Source organism: Trachypithecus francoisi, unplaced genomic scaffold (genome assembly GCF_009764315.1).
Source record: "Trachypithecus francoisi isolate TF-2019V2 unplaced genomic scaffold, Tfra_2.0 Lachesis_group5, whole genome shotgun sequence".
Taxonomy (NCBI): Eukaryota; Metazoa; Chordata; class Mammalia; order Primates; family Cercopithecidae; genus Trachypithecus; species Trachypithecus francoisi.
In genome coordinates this window covers 81535765-81559003 of record NW_022681470.1, presented here as the reverse complement: position 1 = coordinate 81559003, position 23239 = coordinate 81535765, and the positions used below count along the sequence as shown (strand labels likewise).

The 23239-nt window shown below is 39.6% G+C and overlaps 1 protein-coding gene across 2 annotated transcripts in view; it reads left to right on the top strand.

Moving 5' to 3' along the window:
* NVL (nuclear VCP like) overlaps positions 1-23239 on the top strand; it is a 102827-nt gene that overhangs the window by 29946 nt on the left and 49642 nt on the right. For both annotated transcript variants that reach the window (XM_033195683.1, XM_033195684.1), the window contains exons 10-16: positions 1046-1147; positions 5085-5202; positions 7011-7155; positions 12106-12355; positions 13835-14053; positions 15709-15813; positions 21319-21381. In XM_033195683.1, coding sequence (XP_033051574.1) covers positions 1046-1147; positions 5085-5202; positions 7011-7155; positions 12106-12355; positions 13835-14053; positions 15709-15813; positions 21319-21381 — 1002 coding nt within the window. The remainder of the gene's footprint in view (positions 1-1045; positions 1148-5084; positions 5203-7010; positions 7156-12105; positions 12356-13834; positions 14054-15708; positions 15814-21318; positions 21382-23239) is intronic.

Here is a 23239-nt window from a genome sequence, read left to right as displayed (position 1 = left end):
CCTTCTGCCTCAGCCTCGCAGGTGACTGGGACTGCAGGCATGCATTAGCATGCCTGGCTAATTTATTATTTTTTGTAGAGGTGGGGTCTCACTGTGTTGCCCAGGCTGGTCTCAAACTCCTCTCAATGTGCTGGAATTACAGATATGGGCCTCCACACCTGGCCTCTTCTTAAAGTAGCCTCTGACTAGCAGCTGGCTACTTTCTGGGTTAGGATTTGGAGAAATACTGGCAGGATGTGTGGGAAACATCTGTGTCACAACCCTTGTATTATCTCCTCAGCAGATGGGTAAGAATTGTTTTGATAGGCCAGGAATGGTCACTCCTGTAACCCCAGCACTTTGGGAGGCTGAAGTGGGAGGATTGCTTGAGGCTAGGAGTTTGAGACCAGCCTGGGCAACATAGTGAGACACAGTCTCTCCAAAAAAAAAAAAAAAACAAGAATTGCTTTGGGTCAGCCCTAAGTGGGGGTAACATATCTCTTGAGAGTCAAGACCCTTTATTCAGAAAAGAGAACATAATTTTATAGTGACATGTATAAAATAAAAACAAGTTAAATGTGTTTGCGTTAAACCATTGATTTTTTTTTTTTTTTTTTTTCTGAGACGGAGTTTCGCTCTTGTTGCCCAGGCTGTACTGCAATGGCGTGATCTTGGCTCACCGCAACCTCTGCCTCCCGGGTTCAAGTAATTCTCCTGCCTCAGGCTTCCCGAGTAGCTGGGATTACAGGCATGCACCACCATGCCTGGCTAATTTTTGTATTTTTAGTATTAAGATGTAGTTTCTCCATGTTGGTCAGGCTGGCCTCGAACTCCCGACCTCAGGTGATCCACCCACCTCGCCTCCCAAAGTAGTGGGATTATAGGCCTGAGCCACTGTGCCCTGCCAGAACTATTGATTTTCAAATAGTGTTTTTCACTGAGCCAACATAAAAAGATGAAGTTCCTCAGGAAACTAGCCATTTTAAAAATTTGAGGGGACTGGATAAAGAAAAAGTAGGGCCATTAAAATTTGAATATTTGGTTATTCTTTTATGTGTCTGCATAGGAACTTGACCTGCCGATTTTGAAAGTGGCTGCTCCAGAGATTGTGTCTGGAGTATCCGGAGAGTCTGAGCAGAAGCTGAGAGAACTATTTGAGCAAGCTGTGGTGAGTCAGTTAATGACTAATGCCAGGTGGTCAGACGCTACCAGCTTATATTAGAGATCCTGCTTTTTCTGATGCTAGTATTTGTTAAGCCACTCACTGGCCATTCTTTTATTAATATAAACATGGTAATTTGCTATGCATGATGGCTAAATATTTAAAGTAGATTTAGTGATACCCACTGTTGGATAAATAACCCTTTTCATTTGAAATCAAACATAAATATAATTGGTGAGAAATTCTGGCCTGTCATACTGTAGTCATATGTTGAAAATATATTATCCTTATGATATTTTCCACTCACTTTTACTTTCCTCAACTTAAGTTTGGCCAAAAAAAAAACTTGTAAGCAATGTAAAAATTGTTATTTAGGATATTATAAAAGCAACTATAAAAATGCCAGAGTAAATTCTGTCATTCCTTACTAGTAAACTAGGGCAATAGTAATATCCAAATCTCATGTGGCTATTGAGAGTATTAAATGAGAGAATTCTTATAAAACCTTTGATATGGTGCCTTGCACACAGCACAAGCCCTGTAAATATTAGCTGTAATATTATTCACACTTGAACAAATATCACTGTGTTTAAAACTAAAAAATGGGGAAAAGTTTAATTTTATGTCATTATTAGCACTGACAATATATAGTGGCTGATGAATATCAGTACAACTGCTAGATGCCTGTGTGAAATTAGAAGAGAAATTATATTTAAGCAGTAATTGAGAAAAAAACATTTTAAATAACAAGAATGGGTAGGCCATCTACTTAGTTATTGTGTGGGCTGACATTGAAAAAGCTGTGGGCAACACTAGGAGGATAAAGAGGAAAAGGGTGGAAAGGGCAGGGTGCAGAGCAAAGCTGAACTTTTTCAGGTGCTGCCTGTTTTCCAAAACGCAGTGGATTCCATTGTTAAATTGGCAGGGATAGCCAGAGACAAGTAGTAAGTTTTGTGTGTATGGTAAACATGATGAATAAGGATAAGAGACAAATGGCATCTTTAGGTTGTTAGTTCTGTGTTTAAACCTCTCACTAAACCAGTACTGAGCCAGTACAGTACCTCACAGTAGATGCTCAGTAAATATGTGTCCTAGCACCCCGCTTTTCCTGGTCCCCTCTTCCCCAATGAGAATGAGTACAGTAAAGCATGTGGATCAGAAAACAAAAAGGTGAAATCCAATCAAGTGATACTTGGTTGAAAACTATGCTTTCTTTAGGCCACATTCTGATGACCATCATTTATTCTTTTTTTTTACCCCATTCAACTTTCCAGGTCACTGACAAGTACTGATGTGCTTGTTTTCTGATGCTTTTGGCCCCTGTAATTTTACTCCTTTGTAACTGGGTAATATATCTAGCAGTCATAGGCATCTTTTGCAAACATTGTCATAAGGATGATTAGGGAAGACAGCCAGCTAGTGATAGGCTAAATATCTTTCCCTTTAAGATGTGGTGGTTCCCATGGTTTTGAGATACCTTAAGTGACGCTGACAGCCTTACTTAGCATAATCACTGTTAGATTGTAAATCTAGATAATTTTCTTCAATTTTTTTCATTTTAACTGATCCTTATCTCTTTTTTGTGGTAAAATATATGTAACAGAATTTACCATTTTAAACATTTTTTTAAGTTTTTGTAAATTATTTAATTTCTTCCATGATGATTTAGAGGGACTATCTTCAAACCAGTACAGATACTTCATAAATAATACCTGGCTGTTTTCAAACCAGTTGAGTAATTTGTTGCACAATAAGCCACTTCACATCTTTCAGCAAGAAATACATTAAATTTTAATAGTAAAGACATTACACAACGAATTAGGACAATAATTTAAATTTGCTTGAAGTGTTTCTTTGGGGGAGAGGACACTACACTTTTACTCAATGAAGAGAAACATTTTTACAGTCCAGAGGTCTTTTATTTTTTAACACCTATTATGCCATGAATTCACAGGGAAGAGGTTCCAGCAGCTCAGGCTCCTTCCTTTTGGTTCTCAGAGTGCACTTCTCTGGGTGGAGCACGCTGATGCTTTCCGTTTTGCTTCTTTTTTCTGATCATTTTCCTCCACACATTTCAGAAAGCTATCTCGGCTCTTAGAGAGAGTGCTTAATGTGCTCAATACGCACATTGATTCTCATACATTGATTATTTTCTTGGCAAGAATCTTGCCCTTAACTTGCTGCTTTACAACAATGCCAGCAGCATGCTGGATAACGTTATAAACTCTTCCAGTTTTGCGGTGGTAACACTTGTGGGACATTCCTTTTTGAACAGTACCCATTCCCTTGATGTCTACAGTATCACATTTCTTCCTTTCCTTTTCCTTTTCCTTTTCTTTCTGACAGAGTCTTGTTCTGTCGCCCAGGCTGGAGTGCAGTGGCACAGTGTCGGCTCACTGCAATCTCCGCTTCCTGGGTTCAAGCAATTCTCTTGCCTCAGCCTCCCAAGTAGCTGGGATTACAGGCATGCACTACCCACCAGGTAATTTTTTTTTTTTTTTTTTTATGAGATGGAATCTCTCTCTGTTGTCCAGGCTGGAGTGCAGTGGCGTGATCTCAGCTCACTGTAACCTCCGCCTTCCGGGCTCAAATAATTTTCCTGCCTCAGCCTCCCGAGTAGCTGGGATTACAGACATGCACCACCACGCCCGGCTAATTTTTGTATGTTTAGTAGAGATGGGGTTTCGCCATGTTGGCCAGGCTGGACTTGAACTCCTGACCTCTGGTAATCTACCCGCCTTGGCCTCCCAAAGTGCTGGGATTACAGGAGTGAGCCATGGCGCCCAGCCTACAATATCACATTTCTTATAGATTTGCATATATATAGCCAAAAGAACAGCTCCATGTTTTCTGAAAGGCTTAGAGAACAACTATCAGGTGCCTCTCCTCTTTCCCTTTGTGTTCATCATTTTGGTTAATGACTGGCAGATGGCAGTTCCAACTGAAAAGGCCATTTTAAACATTTTTAAGTGTACAATTCTGTGGCATTAAGTACATTCATATTGTTGTGTAATCATTACCCACATCCATTTCCAGAACGTCTTCATGTTCCCACACAGTAACTCCCCATTCCTCTCTCCCACCAGTCCCTGGCCACCACCACCATTCTACTTTTTGTCTCAATGAATTTGACTACTCTCGGTAGCTGATCCTCACCTCTTAACTTATTCTTTCTGAACCGTATCTAGTTTATTTCTTAAAAACAAAACAAAACAAAAAGCTGGAGGTGATCTTTACACTGATGTATTAGAACTTTACCATCCTTCCTTATTCAGTGTAGCCTTTAAAATAAGCTTCTGGTACTTTTAAGTGTGGATGCTGGGAAAGTTCTGGAGATGGATAGTAGTGACGTTTACACAACAGTCTGAAAATATTTAATGCCACTAAACTATATACCCAAAGTGGTTAGAATGGTAAATTTTATGTGTATTTTTCACAGATTTTTTTAAAAGCTTCTGGTGCTTCTCCAATTTCCTCGTATAGCAAATTATAGAGAAAGGCTTGGAGATTCTTATGTTGGTAGAAACCCTCATAAAGTTTCTAGTTAGCTTGGTTTTGCTAATTTAAAGTTTATAAACTTGTTGTCTTAATTTTTTTTTCTGTGCATATGCTTATCCAAAATCATTGTTTCTGTTTCATAGCATAGCAAATGTATCTAATTTACAAAATAATTTCAATAGATTTATCACAAAACATGCATTGATGGAGAGACTATGAATGTGTAACCCTATCTGTGGTCCCTTACTGTGTACTTTTAATCATCTTGGTTCTCTTAAGTCAGATAAAAATCGGAAGTAATACATGTGAACTGCCTTTTTTAGGGTTATTCTTTTGGCAAATGATCCTTGACCTTTAAGATTTTTTAAAAAACGTTTATGCTTAACTGTGCTTCAGTATAGGGGATGTATTTACGGTTGTCTTTTTGTGATATTTTTATTTCTAGTCAAATGCACCATGTATCATTTTCATTGATGAAATTGATGCTATTACCCCTAAAAGAGAAGTTGCTTCAAAAGATATGGAACGAAGAATTGTAGCCCAACTCCTAACCTGCATGGATGGTTAGTTTAAAATAATAAATTCATTTTAAGAGAATAAATTTTTTAAAATAGTGTAATTAGTACATGAAGATATAAAATAATATTCAAATAATAAATATCAAATAGTGTAAAAAAAAAGTCATACTGGGCACAGTGGCTCATGCCTGTAATCCTAACACTTTGGGAGGCTAAGGTCGGAGGACTGCTTGAGCCTAGTAGTTTGAGGCCAGCCTGGGCAACATAGCAAGATGTTACCTCTAAAAATAAATAAAAAGAAATAGCACTTGTTTTGTGTACACAAGAAAATTTGAAGTATATTTTATGTTTCTTGCATTAGCAAGTTGCAGGTTGCTTCTTCTTCTGATTAGTGGATTGATTGATTGATGAGATAGAGTATTGCTCTGTCACCCAGGTTGGAATGCAGTGGCACAATCGCAGCTCACTGCAGCCTTGACCTCCTGGGCTCAAGTGATCCTCCCATTTAAGCCTCCCAAGTAGCTGGGACCACAGGTGTGCACCAGCATGCCTGGCTTTTTTTTTTTTTTTTTTTTTTTTGAGACAGAGTCTCTCTCTGTTGCCCAGACTTGAGTGCAGTGGCATGATCTCAACTCACTGCAACCTCTGCCTCCTGGGTTCAAGCTGTTCGCCTGCCTCAGCCTCCTGAGTAACTGGGATTACAGGCACGTGCCACCACACCTGGCTGATTTTTGAGACAGGGTGTTGCCATGTTGTCGAGGCTGGTCTTTTTGTGATATTTTTATTTCTAATCAAATGAGGCAGGTTGATCACTGGCCTCAGCCTCCTAAAGTGCTGGGATTACAGGTGTGAGCCACTGTGCCTGGGATTTTTTTTTTTTTTTTTTAAAGACAGTCTTACTATGTTGCCCAGGCTGGTCTTGAACTCCTGGGCTTAGGCTTTCTGCTTCAGCCTCCCAAAGTGCCGGGATTCTGTTTCATTTTTATCTAAAATGTTCTTGTTATGTCTTTGAGGCCTGTATTCTGAGAAAAAGCTTTCATGGCTTCCTGCTGGCTAAAGAACACACTGTATAAATTTATACATGATTTCATGATTTCCTTATGATTTCATCTTACTACTTTCTTGTTACCTGTGAGGGAAAATAACCTCAGACTCCCTGCTGTTCAATCCTGGTTCAGTTGAGAGAAATAATACTTAGGAAAGGTAAGATTTAAGCCCTCAGTTTTGTCTGTTCCTAGAAATACATTCCTAGATTAAGCCTGAACAGCTGAAGACTATTTTGTATTCCCCTGCTCGAATTAATTTTATCAGTCTATTCTGAGCCACACACCTCAGCCTCCTCCCCAGCCTCCCTGTTGTCCTGCTCACCTTGCATGGATTTGCCATGCATGCTCGACCCTCTGTGCTTTCACTCATACTCTTCTACATAGAATTCCATTAACCTATATATCTACTTGTTAAAATTCTATTTACCCTTCAAGCCTTTTCTGAAATGTTACCACCTCCATGAACCCTCCCTTATTCCTCAGTTGGAATTCATGATGTCTTTTCTTGTATTACCATGGTGCTTTGTTTATATCTGTTACTATACTTCACAAAATTTGACTGATGCCATTTTTTTATTTACACACTCGATGTTTCTCAGTAGATTGTGAACTGCTGAAGACAGAGTTTGTATTTTATTTATCCTCCTCATACCTTTTACATATTTGACATTTAATAAATGTTGATTTTATATGTACGTTGCTGTCAAAATCTGTAGTACTTTCTCTTTAACCATGAAATGATTTCTGTAACCATTATTGCCCTCAATGTCAAGTGCTTTGTTCACCACTCTTTCTCTGTCTTAATAGATCTGAATAATGTGGCTGCTACAGCCCGGGTCCTAGTTATTGGAGCTACTAATCGACCAGACTCGTTAGACCCTGCTTTGAGACGTGCAGGAAGGTTCGACCGAGAAATATGCCTAGGTATCCCAGGTGAAGCATCCAGAGAAAGGTATATTCTTTTTTTTTTTTTTTTTTTTTTTTTGAGACGGAGTCTCGCTCTGTCACCCAGGCTGGAGTGCAGTGGCCAGATCTCGGCTCACTGCAAGCTCCGCCTCCCGGGTTTACGCCATTCTCCTGCCTCAGCCTCCTGAGTAGCTGGGACTACAGGCGCCTGCCACCTCGCCCGGCTAGTTTTTTGTATTTTTTAATAGAGACGGGGTTTCACCGTATTAGCCAGGATGGTCTCGATCTCCTGACCTCGTGATCCGCCCGTCTCGGCCTCCCAAAGTGCTGGGATTACAGGCTTGAGCCACCGCGCCCGGCCGGTATATTCTTATAGAATGAAGTTTGTATGCCACTAAGTCATCTTAACTGAATGGTTTGAAAGTAAGAGGTGAGAAATACCATGTAGCCTTTTCTTTCTCTCTCACTTTCTTTTTGTACCAATTAAATTGATTTGGAAAAGGAGAAGCCCACATTAAGAAAATGATTTATGCTTGGGTGCAGTGGCTCAGGCCTGTAATCCCAACACTTTGGGAGACTGAGGCAGGAGGATCACTTGAGACCAGGAGTTTGAACCTGGGCAACATAGTGCGACACTGTCTCTACAAAAAATCAAATTAGCTGTGCACACACCTGTAGTCCTAGCTACTCGGGGCTGAAGCACAGGAGGATTGCTTGAGCTCAGGAGTTCGAGGCTGCAGTAAGTCATGATTGTGCCTCTGCACTCCAATCTGGGCGACAAAGGGAGGCCCCACCCCTGTAAAAAAAAAAAGGGGGGGGAAGAAAACAATTTACTCATCAGTAGGATAATTGTTTTTCAGAAGTAGTAATGGACTTATGTATCCCTACTCATTTGTCTAGTCTTACTAACAATGGCTTGCATTCTTTAGTTGGCTGACCAGATTAGTGGCAATGTCTGGAGCTATGGAATACAGCAGAGCCATTTGGTCCGCATACAGGTTAAATCTGAGTACCATACTTTCACCTATTGTACTAACCTGTGTGAGACCACAGGTCCTGTTACCAGTAATGAAATGGCGGCCAGACAGTTGAAAGCTGTTTGCTGCAGCACCAGCCTTTCCTAGTAATTGAGCAAATGAATAATGTCCATAGAGCAAATAAACATCCACCAATAACCAGAAATACAACTTCATAATCAAGACTATCTCAGGAAGCACTGTTGAGGTGGTAGAGTGGAAATCGAGGTAAGAAATGTTCTGAAATATTAGGCCAGGTGTGGTGGCTTACACCTATAATCCTAGCACTTTGAGAGGCTGAGGCGGATGGATCACCTGAGGTCAGGAGTTCGAGACCAGCCTGGCCAACATGGTGAAACCCCGTCTCTACTTAAAATACACAAAAATTAGCCGGGCGTGGTGGTGCACGCCCGTAATCCCAGCTACTCAGGAGACTGAGGCAGGGGAATTGCCTGGAAGGTGGAGGTTGCAGTGAGCTGATGTCACGCCACTACACTCCATCCAGCCTGGGTGACACAGCAAAACCCTGTCTCAAAAAAATAAAAAAAAGTATTTAATGAGGAAGGGGCGAACTGAAGATGAAGATCTTGGTGAGGTCCAGGAACAGTGTGGGAGTAATAGCGAGTAATAGCACATATTAGCTCAGACATATGAGACTGGGCAGAGTGCCGCGTGTGAGATTGTGATCTCAGACAGGGGCCAGATCCAGGTGATGACAAGGTCCAGGGTGTGAGTAAGTGTAAGTGAGGGGAAAGGCCTGACCTGGGCAGGATTGGGGTGCAGAGGCAATGAGTAGATGCCCAAACTTTGAGTCAGCGAAGGAAAATTATTCCACCTCTGCCTCCTGTTATCCTTGTCCAATGTTTTTAACATTTCCAAGCTTTAGTTTATTTATCTATAATGCAGTAATATTTATCTATAATGCAGTAATAATAACAGTAATAACTTTATCTGTAAAGTGATAATACTATAAATTAAAGGCTTCCTGTGAGTATTGAATTAACATAACCTAGCACAATATCTGACACATAGAATTTTTTGCACAATATCTGACACATAGAATTTTTTTAAATAAGGTAGCTATTGATATCTGTCTCTTTTATTATTATTTTTTTTATATATAGAGAGAGGGTCTCACTATGTTGCTCAGGTTCATCTTGAACTCCTGCCCTCAAATGATCCTCCCAATATCATCCAGTACTTCAAAAGCATAAAATTATGGAAAAGTTTCAGCATACATAAAAGGATACCCGTATAACTGTTCCAGTTTCTATTGGTGTAAAACAGACCACACCAAAATTTAGTGTCTTACAACAGTACTCATTTTATTGTGTCTCACAGTTTCTGAGGATCAAGAATTTGGAAAGGTCTCAGCTAGATGGTTCTGCCTCACAGTGTCACGTGGCTGCAGTAGCTGGAGCTAGAACAGTGGTAGCTTTCCCCTCTTTTGGAGTTTCTACAGTATAATGAGCAGAAATATCCACTTTTTTTTAGGGATAGAGTACAACTATGAAAAGGATGTTATTATTTTTTGTTAGCCATTTTCAATGTTCTTAGTACAGATAGTCCCCAACTGACAGTGGTTTGGCTTATAGTTTTTCAACTTTACAAAGGGTTTATCATGATGTTTTTGACTTAGGATGGGTTTATCAGGACGTAAACTCATGGTAAGTCGAAGAGTATTTTGTATTCTTATCCATAGTAGCAAATTGGATCTGTGTCTTTTGGAAATAGTTCTTTAGTGGAAAGTTTTCTTGATTCCCATTATTCAGAGTGTCCAAGTGAAATTTTAAAGAATTTGTCAGTAATGTTTATCTGCTTCTATTCTGCTCACTTACATGATCCCAAATGATTTTTCTAAAATCTTTATTAGCTTGACATTTGAAATTATTAGTCTTCTTTACACATTTATTAATTTTAAAATATATTTGCTTGTCCAAGTTAGTTTATAATATCAAAATATGTAAATAAGAATTAACATTCATTGGTGCATGCCTATAATCCCAGCTACTTGAGAGGCTGAGGCAGGAGAATCACTCGAACCCGGGAGGCAGAGGTTGCGGTGAGCTGAGATTGCACCATTGCACTCCAGCCTGGGCAACAAGAGCAAAACTCCATCTCAGAAAGAAAAAAAAAAAAAGAATTAATATTCATTGGTCACTAACTATGGATCAGCCACTGTTTTATGTGCTTTGCGTGTATTCATTTGTAGCAACCGCCCTCTGAATAAGTGCTACTATACTCTAGATTGAATAAATGAAGAAACTGAAGCACAAAGGTTAAGTAACTGGCGCAGATTACAAAGGGTAACAGAGCTGGGATTCAAACTGTTGCAGTTTGGCTTCAGACCTTTTATCCTGAATATCTTTTTTTATTATTATTCGAGATGGAGTCTTGCTCTGTCATTCAGGCTGGAGTGCAGAGACACAATCTTGGCTCACTGCAACTTCCACCTCCCGGTTCAAGCAATTCTCCTGGCTCTCCTGTAGCTCAGGCTCTCGGCTCTCGTGTAGCTAGAATGCCAGGTACCTGCCACCACGCCCAGCTAATTTTTTTTTTTTTTTTTTTTGAGACGGAGTCTCGCTCTGCCGCCCAGGCTGGAGTGCAATGGCCTGATCTTGGCTCACTTCAAGCTCCGCCTCCCAGGTTCACGCCATTCTCCTGCCTCCGCCTCCTGAGTAGCTGGGACTACAGGTGCCCTCCACCACGCCTGGCTAATTTTTTGTATTTTTAGTAGAAACAGGGTTTCACTGTGTTAGTCAGGATGGTCTCGATATCCTGACCTCGTGATCCGCCCGCCTTGGCCTCCCAAAGTACTGCGATTACAGGCGTGAGCCACTGCACCCGGCCACTCCCAGCTAATTTTTGGATGTTTAGTAGAGATGGAATTTTGCCATGTTGACCAGGCTAATCTCAAACTCTTGACCTCAAGTGATCTGCCTGCCTCAGCCTCCCAGAGTAATTGCAGGCGTGGGATTGCAGGCGTGAGCCACTGCACCTGGTCTCATCTTGAATATCTTTACTGCTTTTAAGTTTTTATTTAGTAGGTCTTATCAGAAATTGTTCAAGAGATTCCTTTAACAACAATTATCTAGAAGTCCAGATTTTTTTTTTTTTTTTTTTTTTTTTTTTTTTTTGAGACGGAGTCTCGCTCTGTCGCCCAGGCTGGAGTGCAGTGGCCGGATCTCAGCTCACTGCAAGCTCCGCCTCCCGGGTTCACGCCATTCTCCTGCCTCAGCCTCCCGAGTAGCTGGGACTACAGGCGCCCGCCACCTCGCCCGGCTAATTTTTTGTATTTTTTTTAGTAGAGACGGGGTTTCATCATGTTAGCCAGGATGGTCTCGATCTCCTGACCTCGTGATCCGCCTGTCTCGGCCTCCCAAAGTGCTGGGATTACAGGCTTGAGCCACCGCGCCCGGCCTAGAAGTCCAGATTTTTATAGATACCATGTTGCCAGTTAGGTTGAACAAGATTTTTCACATCTGTAGTACAGGGGATGAACAGTAAGTAAAGATAAAGTTGGAGATGTAACTGTCCTCATATAAAATGGGAAGTATATGGCAAGATAATTTTCAATGATGAAGATAATTAATGGTTTGTGTGAATGTGGGCGCTTTTATTTCTGGTAGACATCCATTTAATCTACTCTAAAAGTACCCCCATACGTTATTTATCTTATTTCCCCTGTAATGTTATAAATTCTTAAAGGCAAAATATTTTTTAAAAATTCTATGTATTCCTCACAGCATTTAGCATGGTTCCTAACAAAGCAGATATTTACCATAATCCTTTCTGGAATAAGATGGAACATGTAAATGTAACTTAGCATTTGTTGAGTGAATGAACTATTTGATCTTATATAGTATCCATTTTGATACCTTTGGCAGATGTGAAGGACTTCGAATAAATAAATATAGTTGGTGACTTGTTTTTACTATTAGATTGGGAATCAGAAATTTTTTCGCCTGTCTTTTCTACAGAATACTTCAAACGTTGTGCAGAAAACTGAGGCTTCCTCAAGCTTTTGATTTCTGTCACTTAGCACACCTAACTCCAGGCTTTGTTGGTGCTGATCTGATGGCACTGTGCCGAGAGGCAGCAATGTGTGCGGTCAACAGAGTCTTAATGAAGCTACAGGAACAGGAGAAGAAAGATCCTGAAATGGAAGATTTGCCATCTAAAGGAGTCCAGGAGGAAAGTCTGGGAACTGAGTCCACTTCTGAAACACAGGTGCTTTCTCTAAAGGCATTTTAAATTGTCCTTTTAATGTTCTTTGTGTTATTTTACATTGAAGCAAGGGTCAGTATAGTTGAGGTTTGTTACTTTCTGTTTTATTGGCATTTAATCTATAGAATAATTATCATTTATACCCATAATGTGTATCATTTCAAAAATACGAGTTGTTTTATGTTTAGTTTATTCTGAATAAATTCATTTTACAATAATGATTATGAGATTCTGGAATGGGGTTGGCAGACTGTGTGGCCTACCCACCCACCACCTGTTTTTGTAAATTAAAGTTATATTGGAACACAGCCATGTTCGTTTATACACATGTTGCCTCTTTCTGCTTTCGTACTTCACGGCAGAATTCACATAGGAGTCTGCAGCAGAGACCATGGCCCACGAAGCCTACAGTGTTTACGGTCTAGTCCTTTACAGAAAAAGGTTGTCAACCCCTATTTCAGCATTGGCATTTAATTATATCTCCTGATTAACTTTTGGCTAGGTAGATTACAGTGGTCTGTTGACACAACTATATCCACGTCGGTAGCTGCAAACAGCTCTGGAAGACAGTCATATGAATAATAGGGGACATTTATCAATCTAAGATCAGTATTAAATTTTTTAGTTTTGTGAGTCATGAAAATTCAATATATATAGCATTTTATGTAGCATTTTATAGCTTGCACAGATGGCTTCTGTATGTTATATAATTTAATCCCTGTAACCTTATATAAATATCATTATTTTCCCCATTTTATACTCAAAGGCACTAAGCTTAAGAGGTTGTGATTTGCCCAAGCCCATACAGCCTCTACTTTATAGAGCAGGGGCTTAAATCCAGATCTTTTGTTCTCACATAATTTTTTTTTTCTTAGACATTTGAAACTGCAATTGCTTCTGTAAAAAATAACAAACTCATTTGTTTTATAATATTGCATATAAATTAATATTTTATAAATTGAATTAATCGGTTACCTATTTTTTAGACTTATCCTTTCATCTTCACAAAGCAAGAAATCTGCCTTTTAAGATTTGATAGTAATAGGAAAATTGCCTTCCCTCTACTTAGTTGATAAGCCATTAAGGAACCATATTAATGAATTATACTACCTCCAGCGTAACTTTTTTTAATTTCATCAGGATTCAGCTGTTTCTTGAATATTTATAAATGAAACATGGGAAATATCATGGTTGCTGAAATGAATATTTGCCAACTGCTTATATTTGCTATACCTAGCCCTAGTATATAGAAATCATTCTTATATATTTAATTACAATTGGTGTATCTTTACTTGACCAGAGCATATGATCCTTTAGAATAAAATGAGTTTGTCTCATGTCAGAGAGAAAATTATTAAAATACATAGAAGTTCAGGATAGCTTACGGAAATACTACAGTAATAATTTTTACAAGTAGAAAATGTAACTTTTCTATAGCTGTTGTGGTGTTTTTTTATCTTCCCCTCAATTGTTCCCTTCAAGGATGAATTACAGAGGCTGCTGGGGTTGCTAAGAGACCAAGATCCCCTCTCAGAGGAGCAGATGCAAGGCCTGTGCATTGAACTGAATGATTTCATTGTTGCTCTATCCTCAGTCCAACCCTCTGCCAAAAGGGAAGGCTTTGTCACTGTCCCTAATGTGACATGGGCAGATATTGGTGCCCTGGAAGACATTAGAGAGGAGCTCACCATGGCAATATTGGTATGTATATCAGCTGCCAAATATTATTGGCATGTCATGGATTAAGGATCAGAGATAAAGCTCCATGCATGTGTACTAGGTTCTGTGGCTAAACTGACTTAATCACTGTGTCTAAATTGACTTGAATGTAGCACTTCTTTCAAGTGCTAAGCCCCCAACAATGGTTTTTCTTTTGTTTGAGATCTGATTTTTTTTTTTTAATTGATATATCACAGTTGTAAATATTTTGGGGGTACATGTGATATTTTGATACATGTATTAAATGTGTAATGATGAAGTCAGAGTAATTGGGATATTCATCACCTCTAATGTTTATGTTTTCTTTGTGTTGGGAACATTATACTTTTTTTCTTCTAGCTGTTTTGAAATATACTTTTTTCTTCTAGCTATTTTGAAATGTAATTTCCCTACTGGGTTATTAAATACCAGAACTTATTACTCCTATCTAACTATATTTTTTTACCTGTTAACCAACTTCTCTTCGTCATACTCCTCTCTGCCTTGCCTTTCCAGCCTCTGGTAACCATCAGTTTGCTCTCCATTCCCATGAGATCCACTTTATTAGCTCCTACTATGAGTGAGAATGTGCAATATTTGCCTTTCTGTGCCTGGTTTATTTCACTGACATAATGACCTCTAGTTCCATCCATGTTGCAGCAAATGACAGGATTTCCTTCATTTTTGTGGCTGAATAATACTCCATTGAGACCTATTTTGTGCTGATCCTTTTGGTTGTGCTTCATTGCTATAGGAGTGAGTTTAAACAACCACAAAAACCTTCAGGTTTCATTCAGTCAAGACCAAATTGTTTGACAAAGACTTTCTGAACCTGATCTTATGGGTCAAGGCAATTTTAATGCACGTAAAACTTTGGATTAATTTTTATTTACTTTACTTTTCTACTCATCGTTCTGTGATTCATTAATTGAAATATGATCGATTTAGAGGTATGTACTACTGAAAGAGAAAATACACTGGAATTATAGTCAACAGGTATCTCTGACTTTTAACTATGCAAAAGTTACTGCTGTGTCTGATTTCTTAGAGGAGACCATTGTCTAAACATTTTATAACCTAGATATTTAAATGGTTTTCTAAAAAATATTTGTCGAAATATTATATTGTTATGTCTAAAATGTTCTTAGATGTTACGTTCAAGTATACATTCCTCAGGCGCGGGGACTTTTCTCTTTATCACCACAGGGCATGAACAGGTAAACAGGTACTGTTCATATCTTCAGGCCTCACAGTCATGTTGAAAATAAGCCTGAGAGGCCGGGCACAGTGGCTCCTGTCTGTAATCCCAGCACTTTGGAAGGCTGAGGCAGGTGGATCACCTGAGGTCAGGAGTTCGAGACCAGCCTGGCCAACATGGTGAAACCCCGACTCTACTAAAAATACAAAAATTAGCCAGGCGTGGTGGCATGTGCCTGTAGTCCCAGCTACTCACAAGGCTAAGGTAGGAGGATCGCTTGAACCCAGGAGGCAGAAATTGCAGTGGGCCGAGGTAAGGCCACTGCACTCTAGCCTGGGTGATAGAGGCACACTCAAAAAATAAAAAAATAAAAAAACATAAAATACGTATCTGGAGATAATTTGAACCTGCAGTATAAAATAGACATGTAATGGATCACCATTGGTATCATTCTTTCCAGGCACCAGTACGCAACCCAGACCAGTTCAAAGCTCTTGGATTGGTGACTCCAGCTGGGGTCCTCCTTGCTGGTCCTCCTGGCTGTGGGAAGACTCTGCTGGCAAAGGTATATATGTTCAATTGCATGTAATTTATTTCTTACTATCAGATATGAATTTAACTTTAAATATTACAGTTAGGTAAGTCTTATGCATAATTTTTATCAGAAGTTTATTTTAGCAAAACTGACAACTTCATGAAAATTTCCTGCTTTTTTAAATTACAAAGGCACATGATTGAAAAATGTTTATATCAACCATAATCCTATCAATTTTAATGTACAATTATATATTTTCTGTGTATTATATTTTAGCTTTTTAGTGAGTATTATTCCATAGTTTAAGTTTTTACTTGACTTGGTTTCCTGCTTTGGTATTGTTATTGTTTGTAACTTAAATATTTTCCTTTATATTTCTTGTATTTTCTAAAATTGTTTTTTCATAATAGAAAATAAACATAATGGCCGGGCGCGGTGGCTCAAGCCTGTAATCCCAGCACTTTGGGAGGCCGAGACGGGCGGATCACGAGGTCAGGAGATCGAGACCATCCTGGCTAACATGGTGAAACCCCGTCTCTACTAAAAAAAAAAAAAAAATACAAAAAAAACTAGCCGGGCGACATGGCGGGCGCCTGTAGTCCCAGCTGCTTGGGAGGCTGAGGCAGGAGAATGGCGTAAACCCAGGAGGCGGAGCTTGCAGTGAGCTGAGACCCGGCCACTGCACTCCAGCCTGGGCAGCAGAGCAAGACTCCGTCTCAAAAAAAAAAAAAAAAAAAAAGAAAATAAACATAAGCAAAAAGGAAAACCATTGTGTGTAATTCACTGCTATGTATACTATTATTTCATTTCATTGTCAATCCTTCAGATATTTTTCTGTGCATACATATCAAAATAATATCTTTTACATTTTTACATGTATGTTTACAAACATAAGCTTTTTTTTTTTTATCCTCTTTTTGAGACAGAGTCTCATTCTGTTGCCCAGGCTGGAGTGCAGTGGCGTGATCTTGGCTCACTGCAACCTCCGTCTCCCAGGTTCAATCAATGATCTTGCCTCAGCCTCCTGAGTAGCTAGGATTACAGGCACACGCCACCACGCCTGGCTAATTTTTGTATTTTTAGTAGAGATGGGGTTTCACCATGTTGGTCAGGCTGGTCTCAAACTCCTGACCTCGTGACCTGCCCGCCTCAGCCTCCCAAAGTGCTGGGATTACAGGCATGAGCCACTAAACCCAGCCACAGATATAAGCTTTTTTAAACATATTTTTCTCACTTAGTTATATTTCCTGAGCATCGTCACATGTCAGTATATATTGATACACATCAATATTTTTAATGCCTGCATAATATTCTACCATAAAGATAGATGTTCTATAATTTATGGAAATGATCCCATATTGAAACAACACTACTTTAAATGGTCTTGCACTTATATGTTTGTACCTTGACTAATAATTATATTAGAATGCATATCTAAGTAATTTTCCAGTCAAAGGAATGTATGTTTTTAAAGCTTTTGAGCCGTATTATTAAAGTGCCTTCCTAAAGGTTTTCACCAGTTTTTACCTTTGTATCAATAGGATATGAGTATCAATTTTCCCACACCTTAAACTAGTGATAGCCATGAACGTTGCTTTTAATAGTGGACAATTTAATAGGTAAAAATGCTATCTTGCAGTTTAAGTCGCATTTTAAAAATTACTAGTGTTTTTTTGGCCAGGCGTGGTAGCTCATGCCTGTAACCCCAGCACTTTGGGAGGCCGAGGCAGATGGATCACTTGAGGCCAGGATTTCGAGACCAGCCTGGGCAACATGGTAAAACCCTGTCTCTACTAAAGTAAATTACAAAATTAGCCAGGTGCAGTGCTGCATGCCTGTAATCCCAGCTACTGGGGAGGCTGAGGCACAAGAATTGCCTGACGCAAGGAGGCAGAGGCTGCAGTGAGCCAAGATCATGCCACTGCATGCCAGCCTAGGCAACAGAGTGAGACTGTCTCAAAAAAAAAAAAAAACTAATATTTTTTTAATTTAAATATGTCTATTAGCTATTTTTCTTTGTGAATTGTCTATTCATATCCTTTCCTATTTTTCTAATGGCATACATGTGATTTTCTTTCTTATTTATAATCACTTCATATATTAAGATTTGTTATTTATAAATGTTGATGAGTTTATCTTGACTGTAATCATGTTTGACACCTTGAGCTTTTTTGGTTTTATTTTTATGTGGGCAAATTTCTGTCTTTTTGTGCTTTTTTTTTTCCTTTGGACTGATGCTTATTAGAACTGTCTTCCCTATGTGTAAAGTATGTTATCCATCATTTTCAGTGTCTGTATAATATTACATCTATAGCTAACCCTTATCAACTTTTAAAAATATTTTGAATTACTTGTAAGAAATTGAAATAATAGGCCGGGCGCGGTGGCTCAAGCCTGTAATCCCAGCACTTTGGGAGGCCAAGACGGGCGGATCACGAGGTCAGGAGATCGAGACCATCCTGGCTAACCCGGTGAAACCCCGTCTCCACTAAAAAATACAAAAACCCCGTTTCTACTAAAAAATACAAAAAAAAAAAAAATAGCCGGGCGAGGTGGTGGGCGCCTGTAGTCCCAGCTACTCAGGAGGCTGAGGCAGGAGAATGGCGTAAACCCGGGAGGTGGCGCTTCCAATAAGCTGAGATCCGGCCACTGCACTCCAGCCTGGGCGACAAAGCGAGACTCCCTCTCAAAAAAAAAAGAAAGAAATTGAAATAATAACATTTTTAATAAGTACCACAGCAACCGAATTATAACTCCTCAGTAAATATCAAATGTCCATAGTGCTGTATGTAAAACTTACGTTTATTTATACTACTAATTTTCCTTGTTTAATGTGCTCAGTATTCTTACAAGGCATTGCTTTCAGGGAGCTGGGTATGGAGTTAGAAGAGAACGACACAGTCATTGATCTACATTTTTTTCACAATAGTTTTGGAAAAACATAGCCAGAAAGAAGGTTCTGCATGCTGGTGTGTGAATTCTCCAGGTCAATGCATTCCCTTTCGTGTGTGTCTTATAGTGTTTATTATTTAATTAGTTACATCTGCCTTTGAGTAGTCCTGTTCACAGCAGAGAGGAGGTAGCTTGGATAACTTGAAAAGCATATATGGTACTAAAACACCATAGATCCACATTTCTCCTCTTCTTCTCCCCCCTACTGAACTGCCAACAATTGAGGACCACTCTGTTTAGTCAGATTTCTTTGTGTGTGTGTGTGTGTGCGTGTGTGTCTGTGTGTGTGTCTGTGACAGAGTCTTACGCTATCGCCCAGGCTGGAGTGCAGTGGCACAACCTCGGCTCACTGCAAGCTTCGCCTCCCGAGTTCACGCCATTCTCCTGCCTCAACCTCCCGAGTAGCTGGGACTACAGGTGCCCACCACCATGCCCGGGTAATTTTTTGTATTTTTAGTAGAGACAGGGTTTCACCGCGTTAGCCAGGCTGGTCTCGATCTCCTAACCTCGTGATCCACCCGTCTCGGCCTCCCAAAGTGCTGGGATTACAGGCATGAGACACTGTGCTGGCCTTAGATTTCTTATATCTGACCTTTGGGAGCGGAGACTCTTACCTAGGACTCCATGGATAGACTTCACAGCTTCACTGAATCTATGAGCCGAGGCAATGTATTGTGTGTATATGTATTGTTTCTGGGGAAGAGTGTTCACAACTTTCATCAGGTTCTCCGAAGGGTGCAAGACTACGTGCCCAAGAATCCAGAAATAGAAAATGTCCTTGAATGGCAGAGGCAAAGTGTGGCCTAGGATAAACTCATGGAACAATTTATAGGTCAGAACCTAGAAACCTAGAGATGCATATAAAATTAGGTATTTGGCTGATCTTGATTGTTTTATTTACTCAGGATAACAAAATAATACAATTTTTATTGGCACCTGCACATACTAAGTATGTAACTAGCATAAAGTCAGGGCATACAATTGCTGGAGTTGGAGAGGTTTGAGAGAGTAAGAATTGGGAGTCCAGTTTTGGAAGTGATAGATTTGAAATGCTTGTGTGATCCAAGTGGTGATGCTGAGGAGTAGTAAGTGGAACATAGATCGGGAGCTCAGATACCAGGTTCTAAGAATAGGAAAGGACTCTCTTCCATGATCATTTTGAAGTTCTGATTGATTTTATTCAGATTTCACCTCTGCATTCAGATTGTAATTCTTAGACTCTACACATACAACTATGTGTTTCTCAACATTGACCCTTGGTAAAGACTGATAACTGATGTTATTAAATTTTCATTTGTAAATGAATGAATACTTTCACCCCATGAGGTATTTCTTGAGTACAGAGACTAGCATTTTCACTGGAATCCCACATTAGGGCTGTAAATGTATTTGTATTTACATAAGCATGTTTATGTAAACAAATGTTCACATAAATATTTTGTGTCATTTCCATTTGATTTGTAGCCTTAGTAATTCTTAGAAAGTCCTAGATTTCAGCCTGGGCATTGTGGCAAAACCCTGCCTCTACCAAAAAAATACAAAAATTAACTGAGTGTGGTGGCAGACTCCTGTAGTCCCAGCTCCTCAGAAGGCTGAGGTGAGAGGATTGCCTGAACCTGGGAAGTCAAGACTGCAGTGAGCTGTGATCTCATCACCACACTCCAGCCTGGGTGACAGTAAGATTCTGTCTCAAAAAAACAACAAAAAAAATTCAAAGTGAAATTAAAAAAAAAAAGAAAGTTGTAGGTTATCCTTTGATTTTACCTTTATGTATTCCCCTTTTCTCATTTGTCTTTTATTGTTTTTCTTTTCTTTTTTTTTTTTTTTTTTGAGACAGAGTCTTGCTCTGTTACCCAGGCTAGAGTGCTATGGCACAATCTTGGCTCACTGCAACCTCTGCCTCCCGGGTACGAGCAGTTCTCCTGTCTCAGCCTCTCGAGTAGCTGAGACTATAGGCACATGCCACCATGCCCGGCTAATTTTCGTATTTTTAGTAGAGATGGGGTTTCACCATACTGGTCAGGCTGGTCTCGAACTCCGGACCTCAGGTGATCCACCCACCTCAGCCTCCCAAAGTGCTAGGATTACAGGCGTGAGCCACCGCATCCAGCCCTTTTTTCCTTTTAATAAGAAACAAGTCACTATTAATATAGGAAGGGAGACACAGACTTCAGACCACAAAAAGGGCTGGGCGCCACTCACGCCTGTAATCCTACCATTTTGGGAGGCCGAGGTGTGCGGATCACGAGGTCAGGAGATTGAGACCATCCTGGCTAACGTGGTGAAACCCCATCTCTACTAAAAATACAAAAAATTAGCCGGGCGTGGTGCGGGCACCTGTAGTCCCAGCTACTCAGAAGGCTGAGGCAGGAGAATGGCATGAACCTGGGAGGCAGAGCTTACAGTGAGCCGAGATTGCACCACTGCCCTCCAGGCTAGGCGACCGAGCGAGACTCCGTCTCAAAAAAAAAAAAAGAAAAGAAAAAAAACACAAGAAGTCCTTTGTCACACATCATCATTATTATTGTTGTCATTATTACTGTGTATTGGCCTTACTTGTGTCTTTTTGTTTCCTCTTGCTAGGCTGTTGCAAATGAGTCTGGACTAAATTTTATATCTGTCAAGGGCCCTGAATTACTAAACATGGTAAGTTATTGAGCATGAGTCATTATTTTAGATTAGAAAAAGTAATGGTCATGCAAGCTACGGGGTAAAATGTTCTCAGATCTTTCAGCAATTGTGGTATTTTGGTATTTAAAATCAGTGCCGTAGGAGTGAGGAGGTTGAGCTTTGCTCTCCTTTGCTACTTTGGGTGTATAAATGCTTTCTCAATTAAGTCTGTTAACCTCTGAGCCTGAATTTTCCCACAGCTAGAAGCAGTAGAGCAAAGATTTCAGTCTGAGTTGTCTGACTCCTGATCTACTTTTTGTCCTGTTGTCATGTGGCTCAGATGAGTTCCGTATTAATAAATAAAAATACTTCTGGAGATAGAAGTCACTCAAGTGCTGTATCTTCCTTCTGCATTTAAGCAATTTATTATCCAAATTTAAGACACTTTGAATTTCTTATTTTTTGTCCTTCTCTATGAAAAGTAAAAATGCCATTCTATGATATATTCCAACAAAGAAGAAATGAGGGTAACATTTGTTTTAAAAGGTTTTTAAAATTTATCTCTACCCCAACTTTTAAATCTTTCCTATTGTGTATTACTTTCTCCCTAAAATAAGGGGGTTATACTTAAGTATTTCCTATGGACTTTTTACATACCTCGTAACTTTTCTTGTGCTTCATTTTGATTTTCCAGCAGAGGTGGTATTAGATGTGAACCTTGAAGCAGAGGGTGTTGGTGGGAACTGGGATTGGAAAAGAACGTTATAGCCAGACGCTGAAGGGCCTTTATACCGAGCTAGAATTTGGATGTTAACTTCAGAATATCAGAGAGCTAATAGAGGCTTTAAAGCAAGATTGTAACATATTTTTAAAGATGGTATTTAGTAAAAATTTTATTATAAAAGTTTCCACATATAAGGAATTCCAAAGAGTAATATAATGTACCCCTATGTATCTATCACCCAGCAAAAAAAAAAAAAGTGCACTTAAAGCTTCTTGCAAACCCTTCCTCGTGTTGTTCCCTGTTCTGTCTCCCATGGAACTTCCCACAAGGCTGAATTTGGTGCTTATTAGTTGCATGCACTTCTTTCTATATTTACTATGTATGTATTTATCCCTAAACAATATATAGTATTATTTTATATGTTTCAGAAGTATGAGGCCAGGCACAGTGGCCGACACCTGTAATCCCCAGCACTTTGGGAGATTGAGGCAAGAGGATCACTTGAGGCCAGGCATTTAAGACAGACTAACGTACCAAAACCCTATCTCTACCAAAAAAATTTTTTAATGTAATTTTTTTTTTTAAGTATGAGGTTTATGAGATAATTGGAAATGTTAGTGCTTACTGAATGTTTGATATTAAGGAAATACTAATTTTTAAGTGTAATAATGACATGCTAAAATCATATTTTGGAGATGCTGAAATATTTATAAATAAAATAAGACATCTAGGATTTTCTTCAATAAAACAAGGAAAGTGGACAGGAGTATAGATGAAGCAAGATTGGTCATACACTGAGTTGATAATAATTGAAGGTCAGTGGTGGGTACATTTGAAGTTTATAACTGTTATATCTACTTTAGTTATACGTTTGGAACTCTCCTTATACACTCTCCATGGTATAAAGCAAAACAAACAAAAAAGCCCTTTAAATAGTGTGTGGCCGGGCGCGGTGGCTCAAGCCTGTAATCCCAGCACTTTGGGAGGCCGAGACGGGCGGATTACGAGGTCAGGAGATCGAGACCATCCTGGCGAACACGGTGAAACCCCGTCTCTACTAAAATACAAAAAACTAGCCGGGCGAGGTGGCGGGCGCCTGTAGTCCCAGCTACTCGGGAGGCTGAGGCAGGAGAATGGCGTAAACCCGGGAGGCGGAGCTTGCAGTGAGCT